This window comes from Carcharhinus amblyrhynchos, chromosome 2 (assembly GCF_965287045.1).
Source record: "Carcharhinus amblyrhynchos chromosome 2, sCarAmb.v2.hapA, whole genome shotgun sequence".
In the NCBI taxonomy this organism is placed as follows: Eukaryota; Metazoa; Chordata; class Chondrichthyes; order Carcharhiniformes; family Carcharhinidae; genus Carcharhinus; species Carcharhinus amblyrhynchos.
This window is the reverse complement of record NC_137325.1, coordinates 133,671,543-133,689,596: the sequence shown is the minus strand read 5'-3', so window position 1 is coordinate 133,689,596 and position 18,054 is coordinate 133,671,543. Positions and strand designations below refer to the sequence as shown.

General features: G+C 44.5%; 1 protein-coding gene across 2 annotated transcripts in view; it reads left to right on the top strand.

Annotated features, from left to right (window-relative positions):
- dpp6a (dipeptidyl-peptidase 6a) overlaps window positions 1-18,054 on the top strand; it is a 961,250-nt gene that overhangs the window by 902,719 nt on the left and 40,477 nt on the right. For both annotated transcript variants that reach the window (XM_080217553.1, XM_080217561.1), the window contains exons 17-18: window positions 4,736-4,783; window positions 14,985-15,086. In XM_080217553.1, the coding sequence (XP_080073679.1) occupies window positions 4,736-4,783; window positions 14,985-15,086 (150 nt within the window). The remainder of the gene's footprint in view (window positions 1-4,735; window positions 4,784-14,984; window positions 15,087-18,054) is intronic.

The following is an 18,054-nucleotide window of genomic DNA, read 5'->3' as shown; positions in this document are numbered from 1 at the left end:
AGTGGTAGAGAAAAGTGTGCTGAAAGCCTGCAAAGGGATATCGATAGTCTAAGTGCGTGGGCGAGGGACTGGCAGATGGAGTACAATGTTGGTAAATGTGAGGTCATCCATTTTGGTAGGAATAACAGCAAAATGGACTAATATTTAAATGGTAAAAAATTACAGCATGCTGCTGTGCAGAGGGACCTGGGTGTCCTTGTGCATGAATCACAAAAGGTTGGTTTGCAAGTGCAGCAGGTAATTAAGAAGGCAAATAGAATTCTGTCTTTCATTGCTAGAGGGATGGAGTTTAAAAACAGCGAGGTTATGTTGCAGCTGTATAAGGTGCTGGTGAGGCCACACCTGGAGTACTGTGTACAGCTTTGGTCTCCTTACTTGAGAAAGGATATACTGGCTCTGGAGGGGGTTCAGAGGAGATTCACTAGGTTGATTCCGGAATTGAGAGAGTTTGTTTATGAGAAGAGACTGAATAGATTGGGACTATACCCATTGGAATTCAGAAGAATGAGGGGAGATCTTATAGAAACATGTAAGATTATGAAGGGAATAGATAAGATAGAAGCAGGAAAGTTGTTTCCACCAGGAGGTGAAACTAGAACTAGGGGACATGGCCTCAAAATAAGGGGGAGCAGATTTAGGACTGAGTTGAGGAGGAACTTCTTCACCCGAAGGGTTGTGAATCTGTGGAATTCCCTGCTCAGTGAAGCAGTTGAGGCTACCTCATTGAATGTTTTTAAGGCAAGGATAGATACGTTTTTGAACAGTAAAGGAATCAAGGGTTATGGTGAGCAGGAGGGTAAGTGGAGCTGAGTTCTCGAAAAGATGAGCTATGATCTTATTGAATGGCAGAGCAGGCTCGAAAGGCCAACTGGCCTACTCCTGCTCCTAGTTCTTATGTTCTTATGAGTCAGGTCAATAGGCTGATACTTGAGGATCGTACAAATCACTTTCCCAATCCTGCCCAGTTTCAGCCATCTTCACACAAGAGATTCAAACGCTGGAGGATTGGCCTCCAATGTCAGAAAACTGAGTTCTGGGGAAAAGCTGGGCTTTTCCTCCTTGAAAGGAACTAACTGAGAGACAACCAGCTAGTGACAAAGAAGAGAAGAGAAATTCAGAACATTGCCTCAGGTAGACAGGAGCAGTGGGACTAGGACATTGGTGAGGCCACACCTGGAGTATTGTGTGCAGCATTGGTATCCTTATCTGAGGAAGGATGTCCTTGCTATAGAGAGAGTACAGCGAAGGTTTACCAGACTGATTCCTGGGATGGCAGGCCTGTCATATGAGGAGAAACTAATTTAGTTAGGATTATGTTCACCAGAATTTAGAAGAGTGAACATAAGAACATAAGAACATAAGAAATAGGAGCAGGAGTAGGCCATCTGGCCCTTCGAGCCTGCCCCGCCATTCAATAAGATCATGGCTGATCTGTCGTGGCTCAGTTCCACTTTCCCGCCCTCTCCCCATAACCCTTAATCCCCTCTCTTATCAAAAACCCATCAACCCGCTTCTTAAAAATATTTAGCGAGGCAGCCTCCACCACTTCAACGGGCAGAGAATTCCAGAGATTCACCACCCTTTGAGTGAAGAAGTTCCTCCTCAACTCCGTTCTGAACCTCCCCCCCTTTATCTTGAGGCTGTGCCCCCTAGTCCTACTGTCTTTTTTGAGCGGGAAGAGTCTTTCCACCTCTATCCTATCCATCCCATTCATCATCTTATACGTCTCAATGAGATCTCCCCTCATTCTTCTAAACTCTAACGAGTACAAGCCTAGTTTATTCAGCCTCTCCTCATAGCTCAACCCCCTCAACTCCGGTATCAGCCTAGTAAACCTCCTCTGCACTCCCTCCAAGGCCAAAATATCCTTGCGCAGGTGCGGCGCCCAAAACTGCACACAGTACTCCAGCTGCGGCCTCACCAATGCCCTATACAGCTGCAGCAAGACCTCCCTACTTTTATATTCAATCCCCCTCGATATGAAGGCCAGCATCCCATTCGCCTTCCTGACCACCTGCTGCACCTGCAGGCTGGGTTTTTGCGACTCATGCACAAGGACCCCGAGGTCCCTCTGCACCGTCGCCTGCTGCAGTTTTTCGCCACGTAAGTAATAGTCCTTCCTACCATTCTTCCTACCAAAGTGGACCACCTCACACTTGCCAACATTAAATTCCATTTGCCATTTCCTGGCCCATTCGCCCAGCCTATCTAGATCCTTCTGCAGACTCTCCACACCCTCCGCACAATTTGCCTTTCCCCCAATCTTGGTGTCATCAGCAAATTTCGACACCCTACACTCAGTTCCCTCCTCCAGATCATCTATATAAATGGTAAATAGCTGAGGCCCCAGCACCGACCCCTGGGGCACCCCACTAGTCACCAACCGCCAATCCGAATAGCACCCATTGACCCCCACTCTCTGCCTCCTATTTGACAACCAATCCTCTATCCACGCTAACACCCTACCCCCAACTCCATGTCCTCTGACCTTCTGCAGTAACCTCTTGTGAGGGAATCTCATAGAAACTTATAAAATTCTAACAGGATGAGACAGCATTAATTCAGAAAAAATGTTCCCAATGGTGGGGGAGTCCAGAATTAGGGGTCATAGTTTGGGGATAAGGGGTAAAACTTTTAGAATTCACTATCACAGAAAGTAGTTGAGGCCAAAACATTATGTGACTTTGAGAAGATATTGGATATAGCTCTTGGGATTGAAAGGATCAAGGGATGGTCCCCGGAAGGGTAGGGGATTTTAGTTCAGTTGGGCAGCATGGCCAGTGCATGCTTGGAGGGCCTATTCCTGTGCTGTAATTTTCTTCATTCTTTGATGGGATGAAGGGGAGATCAGGATATTGAATTCGATAATCAGCCATGATCAAGATGAATGGCGGAGCAGGCTCGAAGGGCTGAATGGCCCACTCCTGCTTCTAATTTCTGTGTTCCTAAGGGAGAGGGAATGACTCAGTTGTTGGCACATTTCGGACCAGAAACTTCTGCCAGTTCATGGAGGGGGCGACATCAGAGACAGAAGCCCTGGAATCAAGGAGTGGGATGAATGTAGGTTCTTTCCGGGTGGCCTTCCTTATCCATGTGTGATCCGGAGAAACAAGTAAGTTGCTCTGGAGCCACATTGTTCCAGCAGCAGTTCATAAACCATTAGCCGCAAACTATTCTTCTGACGTTCTGCCTTAAATACGCACGGGTTCCAAGCAAGCAACTGAACAGAGACATAGAGGTATACAGCGGGATTTTATGGCCGCACTTGAGCGAATCCGAAAATTCCTGCCCAAGGCCAATGGGCATTCCTGTTGTCGGCCCCTCGCCCGCTCTGATTCCGTGGTGGGCAGGGCGGTAGAATCCAGCGATAGTTATACAGCGCAGAAAAGGCCTTTTGGCCCATCGAGTTTGCACTGACAATAACTGCCACTAAAGGCACGCTAATCCCATTTTCCTGCACTTATCCTATATCCTTGAATGTTATGATGTTTCAAGTGCTCATCCAAATATTTTTTAAGGATTGTAAGGTTTCCAGCCTCCACTACATCCCCAGACAGTGCATTCCAGATTCCCACCACTCTGAGTGAAAAAATGTTTTCCCAAATCCCCTCTGAATTTTTTTTATTCATTCATGGGACACGGGTGTCGCTGGCTGGCCAGCATTTATTGCCCATCCCCATTTGTCCTTGGAGGGCAGTCAAGAGTCAACCACATTGCTGTGACTCTGGAGTCACATGTAGGCCAGGCCGGGTAAGGATGGCAGATTTCCTTCCCTGAAGGACATTAGTGAACCAGGTGGGTTTTTCTGACAATTGGCAATGGTTTCATGGTCATCAGTAGATTCTTAATTCCAGATACTTTTCAATTGAATGTGGTGAGAATTGAACCTGGGTCCCCAGAACATTAGTTGAGTTTCTGGATTAATAGTCTAGTGATAATACCACAACGCCATTGCCTTCCCAAATCTCTAGCCCCTCACCCTAAAAGAGGAAGCACTGTGGGATCCCTACTGAGGATATGGCATTGACAGAGAAGACAGCAAGCGCATCTTTGGACTGTGGGAGAAAACCAGAACACCCGGAGGAAACCCACACAGACACAGAGAATGTGCAAACTCCACACAGACAATGACCCTAGGCCGGAATTGAACGTGGGTCCCTGGCGCCATGAAGCAGCAATGCTAACCACCATGCCACCGTGTCACTCCCTTTCTTTGTTCTTAATCTCAAAATATTAGGAGTTGTATAAAGTTTAGACAGAACTTTACACAGAAGGAGGCCATTCTGCCCATCTTGCCTCTGCCAGCTACAAGACAACTGCTAATGGGATGAAAAGCTATAATGTTAATTGAAAAACTAACAATTTACAAAAACAAATCAGAAGAAATCTCAGATGCGAAACATTTCAAATCACATGGTATCAGTCATGCTTCTTAAATTAAGAGGGACCTGGCAACTGCAATTAGGGACTTATTCCACACTTGTTAAAAGACTTTACAGGATAAACAGTTTGTTTTTCTTCTTTTTGAGATCTAATTGTTATGCAAAACCACAATTATAATTGTTGATTTGTTATTGGTATTATCCCATTGGGAACATTTGGTTCTTTTTCTGGATATATAAGATGCAAATGACTCACCTCATTCTCGCAGACTGCCATCCTTAGAAAGTCCCAATTAACTTCCTGCTGTCTCCCTCACTTCCAGAGAATCAAAATATCTTCTTTATCCCCACAGGGCCAAGAGTCCCGAGGGTCACAGTTCACAGCACCAGTGATAGACACAGTAAGTAGTCACTTTTCACTTTGACCCTTGACCTTACGGCATCACACATGCTCAGTAGAAATGCCTCAACGATGCACTCCCATCAAGTTAAACTGCTGACTTAACCTTTTTCTTAAATTCGTTGGTGGGATGTGGGCATCACTTGAGCTGAGTGGCTTGCTAGGACATTTCAGAAGTGGCATGGCTCTGGAGTTGCGTGTAGGCCAGACCAGGTAAGGACAGCAGATTTCCCTCCCTAAAGAACATCAGTAAATCAGGTGAATTTTTATGATTTTTGTTAATATATTTGTTCATGGGATGCAGACATCACTGCCTGGGCTCAGCATCTCTTGCCCATCCCTGAGGCTACTTTAGAGTCAACCACATTGCTGTGGCTCTCAGTCACATGTAGGCCAGACCAGGTAAGATGGCAGATTTCCCTCCCTAAAGGACATTAATGACCCAGATGAGTTTTGATGATGATTCCATGGTCATCATTAGACTTTCAATTCCAGGTTTTTATTGAATTCAAATTTTGCCACAAGGGTGGGATTCGAACCCAGGTCCCCAGAGCATTATGCTGGGTCTCTGTGACAACTCTGTGAATCCAGTGACAATACCTCTGCACCACTGCCTCCCTCTTTATGGGATCCGTTAGCTGTGGTGCATTCCTTTCCTTCCTCTGGGTTTCCAGTGAATGGTGTGGAGATGCCGGCGTTTACTATCAAATAAACCTGTTGGACTTTAACCTGATGTTGTGAAACTTCTTACCGTGTTTCCCAGCGAATGCCCACCAAGAGCGTGACGGCTCAATTCAACCTGAGCAGGTAGCAAGAAAGATTCAGTGCGTTTGGAAATGGGCAGCGATGCATTCTGCTGAAGAGCAGTGCTGTCCCAGTATTCAACAATGGCTCCTTATCCATTGTGCAGTTGTGGTGTCCTTATCTGAGGAAAGATGTCCTTGCTATAGAGGAAGTACAGCAAAGGTTTACCAGCCTGAATCCTGGGATGGCAGGTCTATCATATGAGGAGAGACTAAGTCAGTGAGGATTATATTCACTGGAGTTTGGAAGAGTAAGAAGGGATCTCATAGGAACTTATAAAATTCGATCAGGGTTAGACAGCATAAATTCAGAAAGAATGTTCCCGCTGGTGGGAGATTCCAGAACTAGTGTCATAGTTTGAGAATTAGGGGTAAACCTTTTAGAACTGAGCTGAGGAGAAATTTCTTCACCCGGGGGGTGGTGAATGTGTGGAATTCACTGCCACAGAATGTAGTTGAGGCCAAAACTTTGTCTGATTTTGAGAAGAAATTAGATATAGATCTTGGGACTAAAGGGATTAAGGGAGATGGAGGGGAAGAGGGAATCAGGATATTGAATTTAATGATCAGCAGTGATCAAGATGAATGGCGGAGAAACTCAGAGGGCCAAATGGCCTCCTCCTGCTTCTAGTTTCTATGTTTCTACCTGATGGGGATGAGCAGCAAAAGAAGTTGGCATCGACTATTGGAAATTCAGCCAGGGACAGGTCATGGGAGGTCTGAGTCTTATTTCTGTGTTTCCTCAGCTATTCCTGCCAAGGCTGTACTATCATTGTTTGTTTGCAGTGTCACTAAATGCAACATATGTTTGAAACTCATGTTCCTAATTAGGTAGTGGACTTAAACTGCCAGATTCAAACAACATTTAACCGGAAGAGGAGATGTATCAGAGCTAGAGTCACACCTATTGGTTGTGATGCATCTTAAAACATCCCGAGCTCATGAGAAAAGCTGCCGTTTTGGTTTATTGTGTGCAGTTTTGGTCTCCTTTTCTGAGGAAGGATGTTCTTGCTCTTGAGGGAGTGCAGCGAATGTTTACCAGGCTGATTCCGGGGATGGCGGGGCTGATGTATGAGGAGAGATTGACTAGGTTAGGATTTTTTTTGCTGGAGTTCAGGCGAATAATGGGGGGATCTCATAGAGACTTATAAAATTCTAACAGGACTAGACGGGATAGATGCAGGGAGGATGTTCCTGATCGTGGGGGAGTCCAGAACCAGGGGTCACAGTCTGAGGATTCAGCGCAAATCATTTAGGATGGAGTTGAGGAGATATTTCTTCACCCAAAGAGTGGTGAGCCTGTGGAATTCATTACTACAGGAAGCAGTTGATGCCAAAACATTGAATATATTCAAGAGATGGCTAGATATAGCACTTGGAGTGAATGGGATCAAAGTTTATAGAGAAAAAGCAAGAAAGGCTATTGAACTGGATGATCAGCCATGATCGTAATGAATGGTAGAACAGGTTCAAAGGGCCAAATGGCCTCCTCCTGCTCCTATCTTCTATGTTTCTATGTTTTTATAACCAAGAACCGTAGAAATGTTACCACACTGAAGGAGGCCATTTGGCCTATCTTCTCCATGCCAGCCCAAGGATATCCAGGTGCCTAATTCTAATTCCACCTTCCTGCACTTGGCCCATAGCCCTGTATCTTCCAGCACTTAAGGTGCAGGTCCAGGTGCTTTTTAAAAGACTTTAGATTCATAGAATGCCATGAGTGCAGAAGGAGGCCATTGAGCCTATCAGTCCTGCACTGACAACAACCCAGGCCCTATCCCTGTAACCCCATGTTTTTACTCTGTTCATCCCCCTGACACTGAGAGGTAATTTATCATGAGCAATCAACCTAACCTGCGCATCTTTGGACTCTGGGAGGAAACTGGAACAACTGCAAGATATTCCTGGAAGAGCATGAAAAGTCCAGACTGAACCCAGGTGTGGTTTGAGAATTTGATTTTAAAAATCATAGAGTCTCTTCAGTGCAAAAGGAGATTATTCGGCCCCTTGCGTCTGCACTGACCCTTCGACAGAGCATCTTACCTAGGCCCTATCCCGAAACACCAATGTTTACACCACTAATCCCCTTTTCGTACACATCTTGGGATACGACGGGGAAATTTAGCACAGCCGATCCACCTAACCTGCACATCTTTAGAGTGTGGGAGGAAACTGGAGCACCTGGAGGAAACCCACGCTGACACTGGGAGAATGTGCAGATTTCACGCAGTCAGTGACCCAAGGCCGGAATTGAATCCAGCTCCCTGGTGCTGTGAAGCAGCAGTGCTAACCACTGGGCCGTCCTAGAGATCTGGTAGAGCTAGTAGTGGTCATGAGGCTGTTAGACTGTTGTCTTTCAGGGAAGAAACGCCATTGTCCTACCCAGTCTGGCTAATAACTGGCTCCAGTCCCACTCTTAGCATCATGGAATTATGGGATGGGTATAGCACGGAAAGACTATCCATCTCACTGAGCCCATGGCAACCATCCTCATGAGGAATTTAATTAGCCCCACAACCCCCTGCCCTCCCCATGCAATTTCTTTTCCTCTCACTTACTTATCTTACTCTCTTCTGAAAGTCCCAGTTCAGTCTACCTTTTCAGGCAGTGCATTCCAGATCGTTGCCACTCACCATGTAAAACAGAATTTCCTTATTTGATTTGATTTATTATTGTTACATGTATTGGGATAAATTTTGTTTCTTACGCACTCTGCAGCCAAAACATACCGTTCATAGAGTACATAGGTGAGTAGGAAAGGAGAGGGTGCAGAATGTAACACTGCAGCCATTGCTAGGGTGTCAAGAAAGATCAACCTAATATACGGTAGGACCATTCAAAAGTCTGATGGCAACAGGGAAGAAGCTGTTCTTGAGTCAGTTTTAGACTTTAATATCTTTTTCCCAATGGAAGAAGGTGGAAGAGAGAATGTCCAGGGTACGTGGGGTCCTTAATTATGCTGGCTGCTTCATTGAGGCAGTGGGAAGTGTAGACAGAGTCACTGGATGGGAGGCTGCTTTGTGTGATAGATTGGGCTACGTTCACAACCTTTTGTAGTTTCTTGCGGTCTGCATCACCTACCAGCCAGCTTAAAGCTGCATCTGTTTGCCCTTGACTCCTCCACCAATGGAAACAGTTTCTCTTCGTCTTACCCCCTACTAGATAGTTGGTGATGGCCTGTGCAGACACGATGGGCGAAGGGCCCCTTATTGTGCTGTCAAATTGTAAACTCCTGCGAGCATTTGTGATGTTGAACATCTCTATCAATCTCCTCTCAGCCTTCTCTAAGTTGAACCGCTCACTGAGTTGACCTGTTAGGCCATTAGCAGTGATTCAAAGAGAAGGCCCAGTCAGTGCTCAGGGAGATAAATGTCAAACTTGCCCACACACAGCGAATTAGGCAAGTTGTGAAATTGTCAAGGATTTCAAGCCTCCACTCACTATGAAAAATATAATAAAACGACATTTGAAACAATAATTCCAAAGAGCTTCAGTGATCTTTGAGGTGAAAACACACTGTGCAATATTGGTACGTAATGCCTTTGCATGAGATTCCTCCACCACATTAACCTTTATCACAATGCAAGCGTTTCACAAACTGCGTGAAAGTATTCATTATTGTTACGCTATTAAAATTGCACGCAGTTTCATCCCTTTATTTTCATTGAGAGGTGGATGATTTATTCATGGGACAAAAACATCTCTTGTTGGATATAAAATTATGAAGAGAATGGATAAGGTAGAGGCAGGGAAGTTGTTTCCACTGGCTGGTGAAACTAGAACTAGGGGCATAGCCTCAAAATGAGGAGAAGCAGATTTAGGACTGAGTTGAGGAGGAACTTCTTCACCCAAAGGGTTGTGAATCTGTGGAATTCCCTGCCCAGTGAAGCAGTTGAGACTACCTCATTGAATGTTTTTAAGACAAGGGGATAGATAAATTTTTAAACAGTAAAGGAATTAAGGATTGTGCTGAGCAGGCGGGTAAGTGGAGCTGAGTCGACGAGAAGATCAGCCATGATCTTATTGAATGGTGGAGCAGGTTGGAGGGGCCACATGGCCTACTCCAGCTCCTAGTTCTTGTGTTCTTATTTGAAATTGATGAGAGTTATCTCAGTATTACACTCAACAAACATGTGAAAACTGAATTCAATGATCAGCCATGATCTTATTGAATGGTAGAGCAGGCTCGACGGGTCAAAGTGCCTACTTCTGCTTCTGGTTTCTGTGTTTCTATGTATTATCTCTTAGCGGAGGCTGCATTGATTTAACAAACCAAGCTCCCCGGAAAACATGTTGGACCTTCTCCTAAATTGTACGTAAAGGGATTGTTTATACTCTTAAATCAATACAGGCACCAGGTTCCCTTCCCAGATGGGTTTTTAATGCAAACTTGCAGTTTTTATGGTTTGTTTTTCTGGCCTCTGCTCTACAAATTAGAAATTTATTGAATTAAACTTCACATCTCGTCAAGCTGGGATTTGAACTCATGCTTGCTACTTTATTTTTTCCACTTGTTCACAGTAGTCTTGTCGGCTATGCTAACATTTATTGCCGGTAACCAGTTGAACGGTGAATGTCTAGAACAAGCTGTCCGAGGAGGTGGTGGGAGCAAATACGATAGCAACATTTAAGGGACATCTAGACAAATGCATTAATAAGATGGGAATGGAAGGATATGGAGTCCTTAAGTGCATAGGGTTTTAGCTTAGGCAGACATCATGTTCAGCGCAGGCTTGGAGGGCCAAAGGGCCTGTTCCTGTGCTGTATCCTTCTTTGTTCCCCTATATTCTAGTTGCTGCAGCCTCTCGCTTGCCTCAGGAATCTCCGAGGTGCAGTGGCAGGGATTTTCCCCTAAGGAAGGGAGCGATGAATGGGACATAAATGGGAGGTGGGAGCGTGGTGTGGGGAGTGATGGGGAAAAGCTTAAGGGTGGCTGAGGCTGGTGAAGGAAGTGAATTACTAAGGGATCAGAAACATGAAGGAAAGGAGGAGGATGTGGAGCCAGTGGCCTTGATGCAGGAGCTCCCTGTCTATCCAGTAGGTTCGATTCCAGGCTGCCCAGACTTGCTGGGTTGTCAAATGACAGAGGGATCCTCTTTTTTCGATTTGATTTAATTTATTATTGCCAATGAATTGGGAAAAGTATTGTTTCTTGTGCGCTATACAGACAAAGCATACCATTCATCGAGTACATAGGGGAGAAGGAAGGAAGAATATAGTGTTGCAGTTACAGATAGGGTGTAGAGAAAGATCAGCTTAATACATGATAGGACCACTCAAAAGTCTGACAGCAGCAGGGAAGAAGCTGTTCTTGAGTCGGTTGCCACATATTCCCAGATTTTTGTATCTTTTTCCCAACAGAAGAAGGTGGAAGAGAAAATGTCCGGGGTGCATGGCATCCTTAATTATGCCGGCTGCTTTCCTGAGGCATTGGGAAGTGTAGACAGTGTCAATGGATGGGAGGCTGGTTTATGTGATGGATTGGGCTACATTCATGACCTTTTGCAGTCCATTGCAATCTTGGTCAGCGCAGGAGCCACATCAAGCTGTGATATATCGGGAAAGGAAGCTTTCGATGGTGCACCTGTAAAAATTGGTGAGAGGTGTAGCTGACATGCCAAATTTCCTTAGCGTCCTGAGAATACCTGCGCTTGATGTATAATCATACGTGTCGCACATGCCTGCCACTGCCATTCCAAGAGTCGTGGAGCTGCATGTGCTCCGGCTCCTGACATGCAAGCAGAAGTGTCGCTCATTTCCATTTCCATCATTGTAACTCGTACCCCCCTCTTATTAAATTCCCCCCTCAGACACTAAATGCAAAGACAGGATTAATGCTTTCCTCTGATGGTACATCAGAGCCACCCTGTTTATCCTGATAAGTCAGCTGTTCCAAGATACAAGTACGAACGTTAACCCTTAATCCTCTGAAGGTCAACCTTACAACTCCCTGGGATATACAACAAAAGTCAATGGAAAGTTTCACCTCAATCCTAACCATCAGTAATAAACTAGAAGCTCCAAATGAAGAGTTTGTCTTAACCCAAACCAAACAAACAAACTTCTCTGGATTGTAGCATTAGTGGAGCTAGCGTACAGTCAGAGTGGGAATCAGTGGCCTCTCATTGGTAATAAAGCAAATTAAAAATGCCATTGGCTGGAGCTCGCTGGGAAAAGCAATTGAGTTTCACATTACAATAAGCTGCAATGGAGAAAATGTTATACCCAGAAGATAATGAACTCACTGAGCACCAGCAGAACACAAGCAATTTCTCCTAGATGCAGGAATAAATTAAAACTGTGTACGTGAGAAAGGAAGAGGACACTCAGAAAGAACTCCTGTAATTCCGGTAGGCAACGACCAAAATATAAATTTCCTTTATAGTTTCGAAGTGAATTCAGTGCAATTGCCCAGTGAACCAGGGTTATACAAGGAGTGCATTCTGTATGCACAGGGTTATATAAAAGGAGTACAGTTGGTGTGTACAGGATTATATAGGAGCACAGTCGATGTATTCAGGGTTATGTACATCCGGTGCAATCAATGTGTACAGGGTTATATACAAGGAGTATAGTCAGTGTGTACAGGATTATATGCAAGGAGTACAGTCAGTGTGAATAGGATTATATACAAGGAATATTGTCAGTGAGTACAGGGTTATATACAAGGAGTTACAGTCAATGTGTACAGCAGTTTATACAAGGGGTACAATCAGTGTGTACAGCAGTGTATACAAGGAGTACAGTCAGTGTGTACAGGGTTATATACAAGGAGTACAGTCAATGTGTACAGCGGTGTATACAAGGAGTACAGTCAGTGTGTACAAGGTTATATGCAAGGAGTATAGTCAACATGTACAGCGATATATACAAGGAGTACAGTCAATGTGTACAGCGGTGTATACAAGGAGTACAGTCAGTGTGTACAAGGTTATATGCAAGGAGTATAGTCAACATGTACAGCGATATATACAAGGAGTACAGTCAATGTGTACAGTGGTGTATACAGGGAGACAGTCAATGTGTACCCATTTATGTATAAGGAGTAGAGTCTTCTCTGAATCTCATTCCAAGAATGACTGGCAGAAGATAAGCCAGCCCTGAATTTCCAGCAACCATTAGGAAGTGGAATTCTCAGTAGCGTAAACTTTCAGCCCTGAAACGTATTGCTGTTCATCTTTGCAAACCTCAAATATAAAAAAAATCTCACTTTGAATTCCTCATTCATTATGTTCAGGATGTCCTTGCTCATCGGTGCACTGGAACATTCCCCTTCGCCGATGTTTTAATAGAGAGAGCACTTTTATCTTTTGTTTGCTTCTTTCTACACATTTGAGCAGAATAAAACATCGAAATTTGGTAGAAATGAACATTTTAAAGCACAAAGCACTGCTGGTGTGTGCTCTCCTTGAATCGAATTGTCTCTATAGAATTCTAACATTGCTTTTGCACATTGTGTCCAATTAATTAATTTTTTTCTCTCCCAATATTTGCCTGCAATGAACATTTAACTTCACGCTAATGCACGAACCTCTCTCATAGAGTAAATGTCACAGGTTACATCTGTGACACTTTTCTCTCAAATGCTTCCACTCCATTCTTGTACAGAACTCCTGACATTTTAGTGAAGGTCACAAAAACCACGTGAGATCTTTATTCTTACTCCTCATGTTGTGTCTCCTGATGAGAGACATGGACAGAGTGGATAAGGCGCAGCTGTTCCCCTTGAATTGAAGGGTCCGTCACCAGGGGACATAGAATCGATGTGAGGAGCAGGAGGTTTAGGGGGGATGTGAAGAAAAACCTTTTTACCCAGAGGATGGTGACGTTCTGGAATGTGCAGCCTGGGAGTTAAGTTTATTTATTCGTGTCACAATCAGGCTTACATTAACGCTGCAATGAAGTTACTGCAAAAATCCCCTAGTTGCCGCACTCCAGTAGCCGTTCGGGTCACTCCACCTAATCGGCACATCTTTCAGACTGTGGGAGGAAACCGGAGCATCCAGAGGAAACCCACGCACACACAGTGACCCATGTCAGGAATCGAACCCAGGCCCCTGGCGCTGCGAAGCAGCAATGCGAACCACTGTGCCACAAAGCCACCCCAGAGAGGGTAGTAGAGGCAGGTTGCCTCACATCCTGTAAAAAAGTGTCTGGGCCAGCACTTGGCACATCATAACAGGGCAATGGGTCAAGTGCCAGCAGATGGGATTAGGTGGGAATTTCTAATGTGGTTGGTACAGACTGGATGGGCTGAAGGGCCTCTTTAGCAGTCTATGATTCTATGATTCCTCCTACAACCAGATGTGCAACTGGTCATGACCAATCAAAAGAGACTCGCACAGTACAGAATGTTCTGATGATCTTATGGGCTCATGGTCCCATACAATTGACTGCCATAAGATGATGCAAACAGCCTGCATTTATATATCGCCTTTAGCATATTAAAATATCTCACAGATGTAGTTCACTTGGAGAGGGCAAAGCAGACAATGGAAGAGCATAGTTCAGGACTAACGTTAAGTGTCATACTTGGAGGGTTCAGGGTGACGGGTGAGAATAATGCAACAGAGGACTGCCCAGACGTGTCAGTCCTATAGACGGAGAAATTGGTGAGTTGCAAGAGGAGGCAGTGGCACAGTGGAATTATCACTGGATTAGCAATCCAGAAACCCGTGGTAATGCTCTGGGGACCTGGGTTCGAATCCCACCATGGCAGATGGTGAAGTTTGATTTCAATTAAAGTTTGGAATTAAAAATCTATTGATGAAACTGTTGTCAGGAAAAACTCATCTGGTTCAGTAATGTCCTTTAGAGAAGGAAATCTGCTGTCCTTATCTGGTCTGTAAATCCAGAGCCACACCAATGGACCAAATGGATGGGAGGTTTAGGGGGGGATTTGAAGAAAAATCTTTTTACCTAGAGGGTGGTGACAGTCTGGAATGCGCTGCCTGGGAGGGTGGTAGATGCCTCACAACCTTTAGAAAGTACCTGGATGAGCATTTGCCACACCACAACATTCAAGACTGTGGGCCAAGTGCTGACAAGTGGCTTTAGTTGGGCAGGTCAGGACCTTTCATGTGTCAGTGCAGACTCGATGGGCTGAAGGTGCTCTTCTGTGCTGTAGTATTCTGTGATTCTGTGGCTCTGGAGCCACAGCAATGTGGTTGACATTCAACTGCCCTTGGACAACTAGGGATGGGCAATAAATGTTGGCCAGTCAGCGACACCCAATGTCCCACGAATGAATAATAAAGAAGCACTCTGCAAGAAAGGCCATTGGAAGGTGTTGGACAATAACATTCCACAGTTTTATTACACCCCAAAAACACGCCAGCTGAATGAGGCAAAAACACAATGTTAAGATCTAATTCACCCTTCTTTTTCTCTCCCTTTTAGAAAACTACTTTGAACTGGAGAAAAATGACAAGGTGCAAAATGCCACAGAGAGCATGCAAATGCCCAAAATAGAATACAAGGACATTCTGATAAAGGATTACAGTGAGTACCTACATTCAGATCATCAGCACTGGGGACATTGTTTACCAATATCATGTCAATCTTGGAGGTATTCATTTTAAAAGGCTTTTTAATGGAACTTACCAACTTTCCCGATGGTGGGAGATTCCAGAACCAGGAGTTACTGTCTGTGGATTCAGGGTAGACCTTTTAGGATGGAGGTGAGGTGACATTTCTTCACCCAAAGAGTGGTGAGCCTGTGGAATTCATTACCACAGGAAATAGTTGATGCCAAAACATTGAATGTATTCAAGAGGCGGCTGGATGTAACATTTGGGGCGAATGGGATCAAAGGTTATGGGGAGAAAGGCTATTGAGTTGGACGATCAGCCATGATTGTAATGAATGGCGGAGCAGACCCGAAGGGCCAAATGGCCTCCTCCTGCTCCTATCTTCTATGTTTCCACTGGAGGAAAAATGAAATGAATTATAAGGTATTTATGTTCACTATCACACAGCTTAGCTTGTTATCAGTGGGGGGATACTCAGAGTGTGAGGAGATAGCATTATATTGGTGACCATCGCTCTGAGGCAACCTTGGTGCAGGATTAAGGCTGAAAACTGCAGTAGTCAGTCTCACATGGCCTCCGCCTCTGTTGTCACCTGCCCATCGCCACAGGGCTTTGGTGTACCTAATGATCTGGCTGACGACTTGCTCAACAATCAGCACGTAATGGATAGGTTTGTGCAGATCCTCTCCCACTCTGTCGCCCAGAGGTAGCTCATTAGCACACTGGTGCAATTCCACGTAAGCATGACAACTGAAAGATGCAGGTCTGATGTTGGAGTTGTTTGTGGGATGGCTGGCACATGTTTTCGAGACAGTTTTTGTCAGGGGACATTTCTTTGATGGAGTGCAGTGGAACTTTCTCCCACAAAAACAGTTGGAGGTAGATTGAAGATTTCAGAGTGGATATTAATAGACGGTTTTTCAGCAATGTGCATTAAGGGTTCATAGAATCCCTAAAGTGCAGAAGGAGGCCAATCAGCGCATCAAGTCTGCACTGACTCTTCAACAGAGCATCCTACGTAGGCCCAATCCCTGTAACCCCACATATTTACCCCACTAATCCCCCTAACCCTACACATTTTGGAGCCCTAAGGGTCAATTTAACATGACCAATCCATCTAACCTACACATCTTTGGAGTGTGGGAAGAAACCGGAGCACTTGGAAGAAACCCACACAGACAGGGGAAGAACGTGCAAAATCTACATGGACAGTGACCGAAGGTCGGAATTGAACTCAGGTCCCTGGCGCTGTGAGGCAGCAGTGCTAACCACTGTGCCACCATGCTACACAGTTCATATAGCCAAAGTGCATGAACTGAGATGAGAGACAGAGAGATCAGGTCTGATCTAATTAAATGGTGGAACAGGTTTGAAGGGCTGAATGGTCTACTCCCATTCCTCGGTTATGATCTAATAATAGTCAGCCTTAGCATTTGGTTATGTTTCATGTGTATCGCAAATGGGAAAATCTCAATCCTGGTTCTAACATCCCTCCCTCGTTTTTATACAAATACTTTTTCTGACTGGATTCTGGGAAAGTGAGCAGTATGACACCAATTAATAAACTTTTAAAAAACTCTAAGAAACTTTAGTATATTGCAGATGATGGATTTGATATGGACCTGTGGGAATGTCTATGTTTGCCAGAACCTGTAGCCTGTCTCATTCAAAGAACAAAGACCAAAAAACATTACAACACAGAAATAGGCTCTTCAGCCCACCTAGCCTGCACAGACACATGATGCCTTTCTAAACTAAACTTTTGCCTCTACGCAGTCCATATCCCTCCATTCCTTTTTCATGGATCTAATTCCTGCTTATTCATGTGTCTGGGATTTCAGTTCCAGAGATTTGTGAGAAAACATCTATATAAAAATGACATTTACTATTCACTGACACAGAGGAAAGGATTCCCCCCAACCCCCGCCACACCACCACCCTCCCACACCACCACCCTCTCCCTCCGCCCCACTGCCATTATTGTCCCTCCTCGCCAATAGCGTGGCAAGACCTGGAAAATCACAGCCAATGTCAAATGTTCAAAACATTTGCGTCCAAGGCTTTATATTTTAAATGGAACAGAGAAGATTGATAAGTTGAATGCAGTGGAAGTCATCTATTTGGATTTTAAGAAAGTGTTTGAAAAATGCCACATAAAAGGCTGGTTCACAAAACTGAAGCCCTTAGAATAGGAGGGTTGGTGTAAGGTCCATTCATTCCTCAGAATAGACGGAGACGACACTGAAACCTTGAATTTATTTTATTGGGGAGCATTTAAAATTAGCACATTACAGAGAGCAAAAAAAACTGGCAGAGAGAGAGAGAAAGAGACACTAGCAAAAGTATCGGTCTTGAAAACAGACTTGACTCAAAACTTCTGGCTGAATTGTAACTTTTCCATTGTCTCGTATTGAAATTGCTTGGTATAAGCTGTGTCTCTAACTTTCATAAACAATTTGCAGCTGTGGCCATGAAAAGCTTTGTTTTGGCTGATGAGAAAGTCTGTTTCTGCTATCTTGGAGTTTCAAAGAACGCAGTCAATTTTTCAAGCTAATCCCAGCGTGCCTGCTGAGTTTAAAATGTGGCCAAGTTAACTTTAAAAGCTTAGCATTTGAATGCAATTGTAGAGGCAGAAATATCTTAAAATGAAGTCTTTGCAGCAATGAAGCAAGCCGTACACAGGTTCCACAGCAGTCAGTGCCAGCCTGGATGGAAGTTTGGCTCCGGGGTAGCTAACAGCAAACTGTGGAAGATGACTGTTTTTCAGACTGGTAGATCGTAACAGTGGTGATCTCCACTGCACCCAGCAGGACACATTGAGAGAGTAGTTAGCAAAGCACACAGCACCTTGGGCTCCATAATTAGAGGCATCGAGTACGAAAGCAAGGAAGTAATCCTGAATCCATTATAAAGCTCTGGTTAGGCCATAACTAGAATAC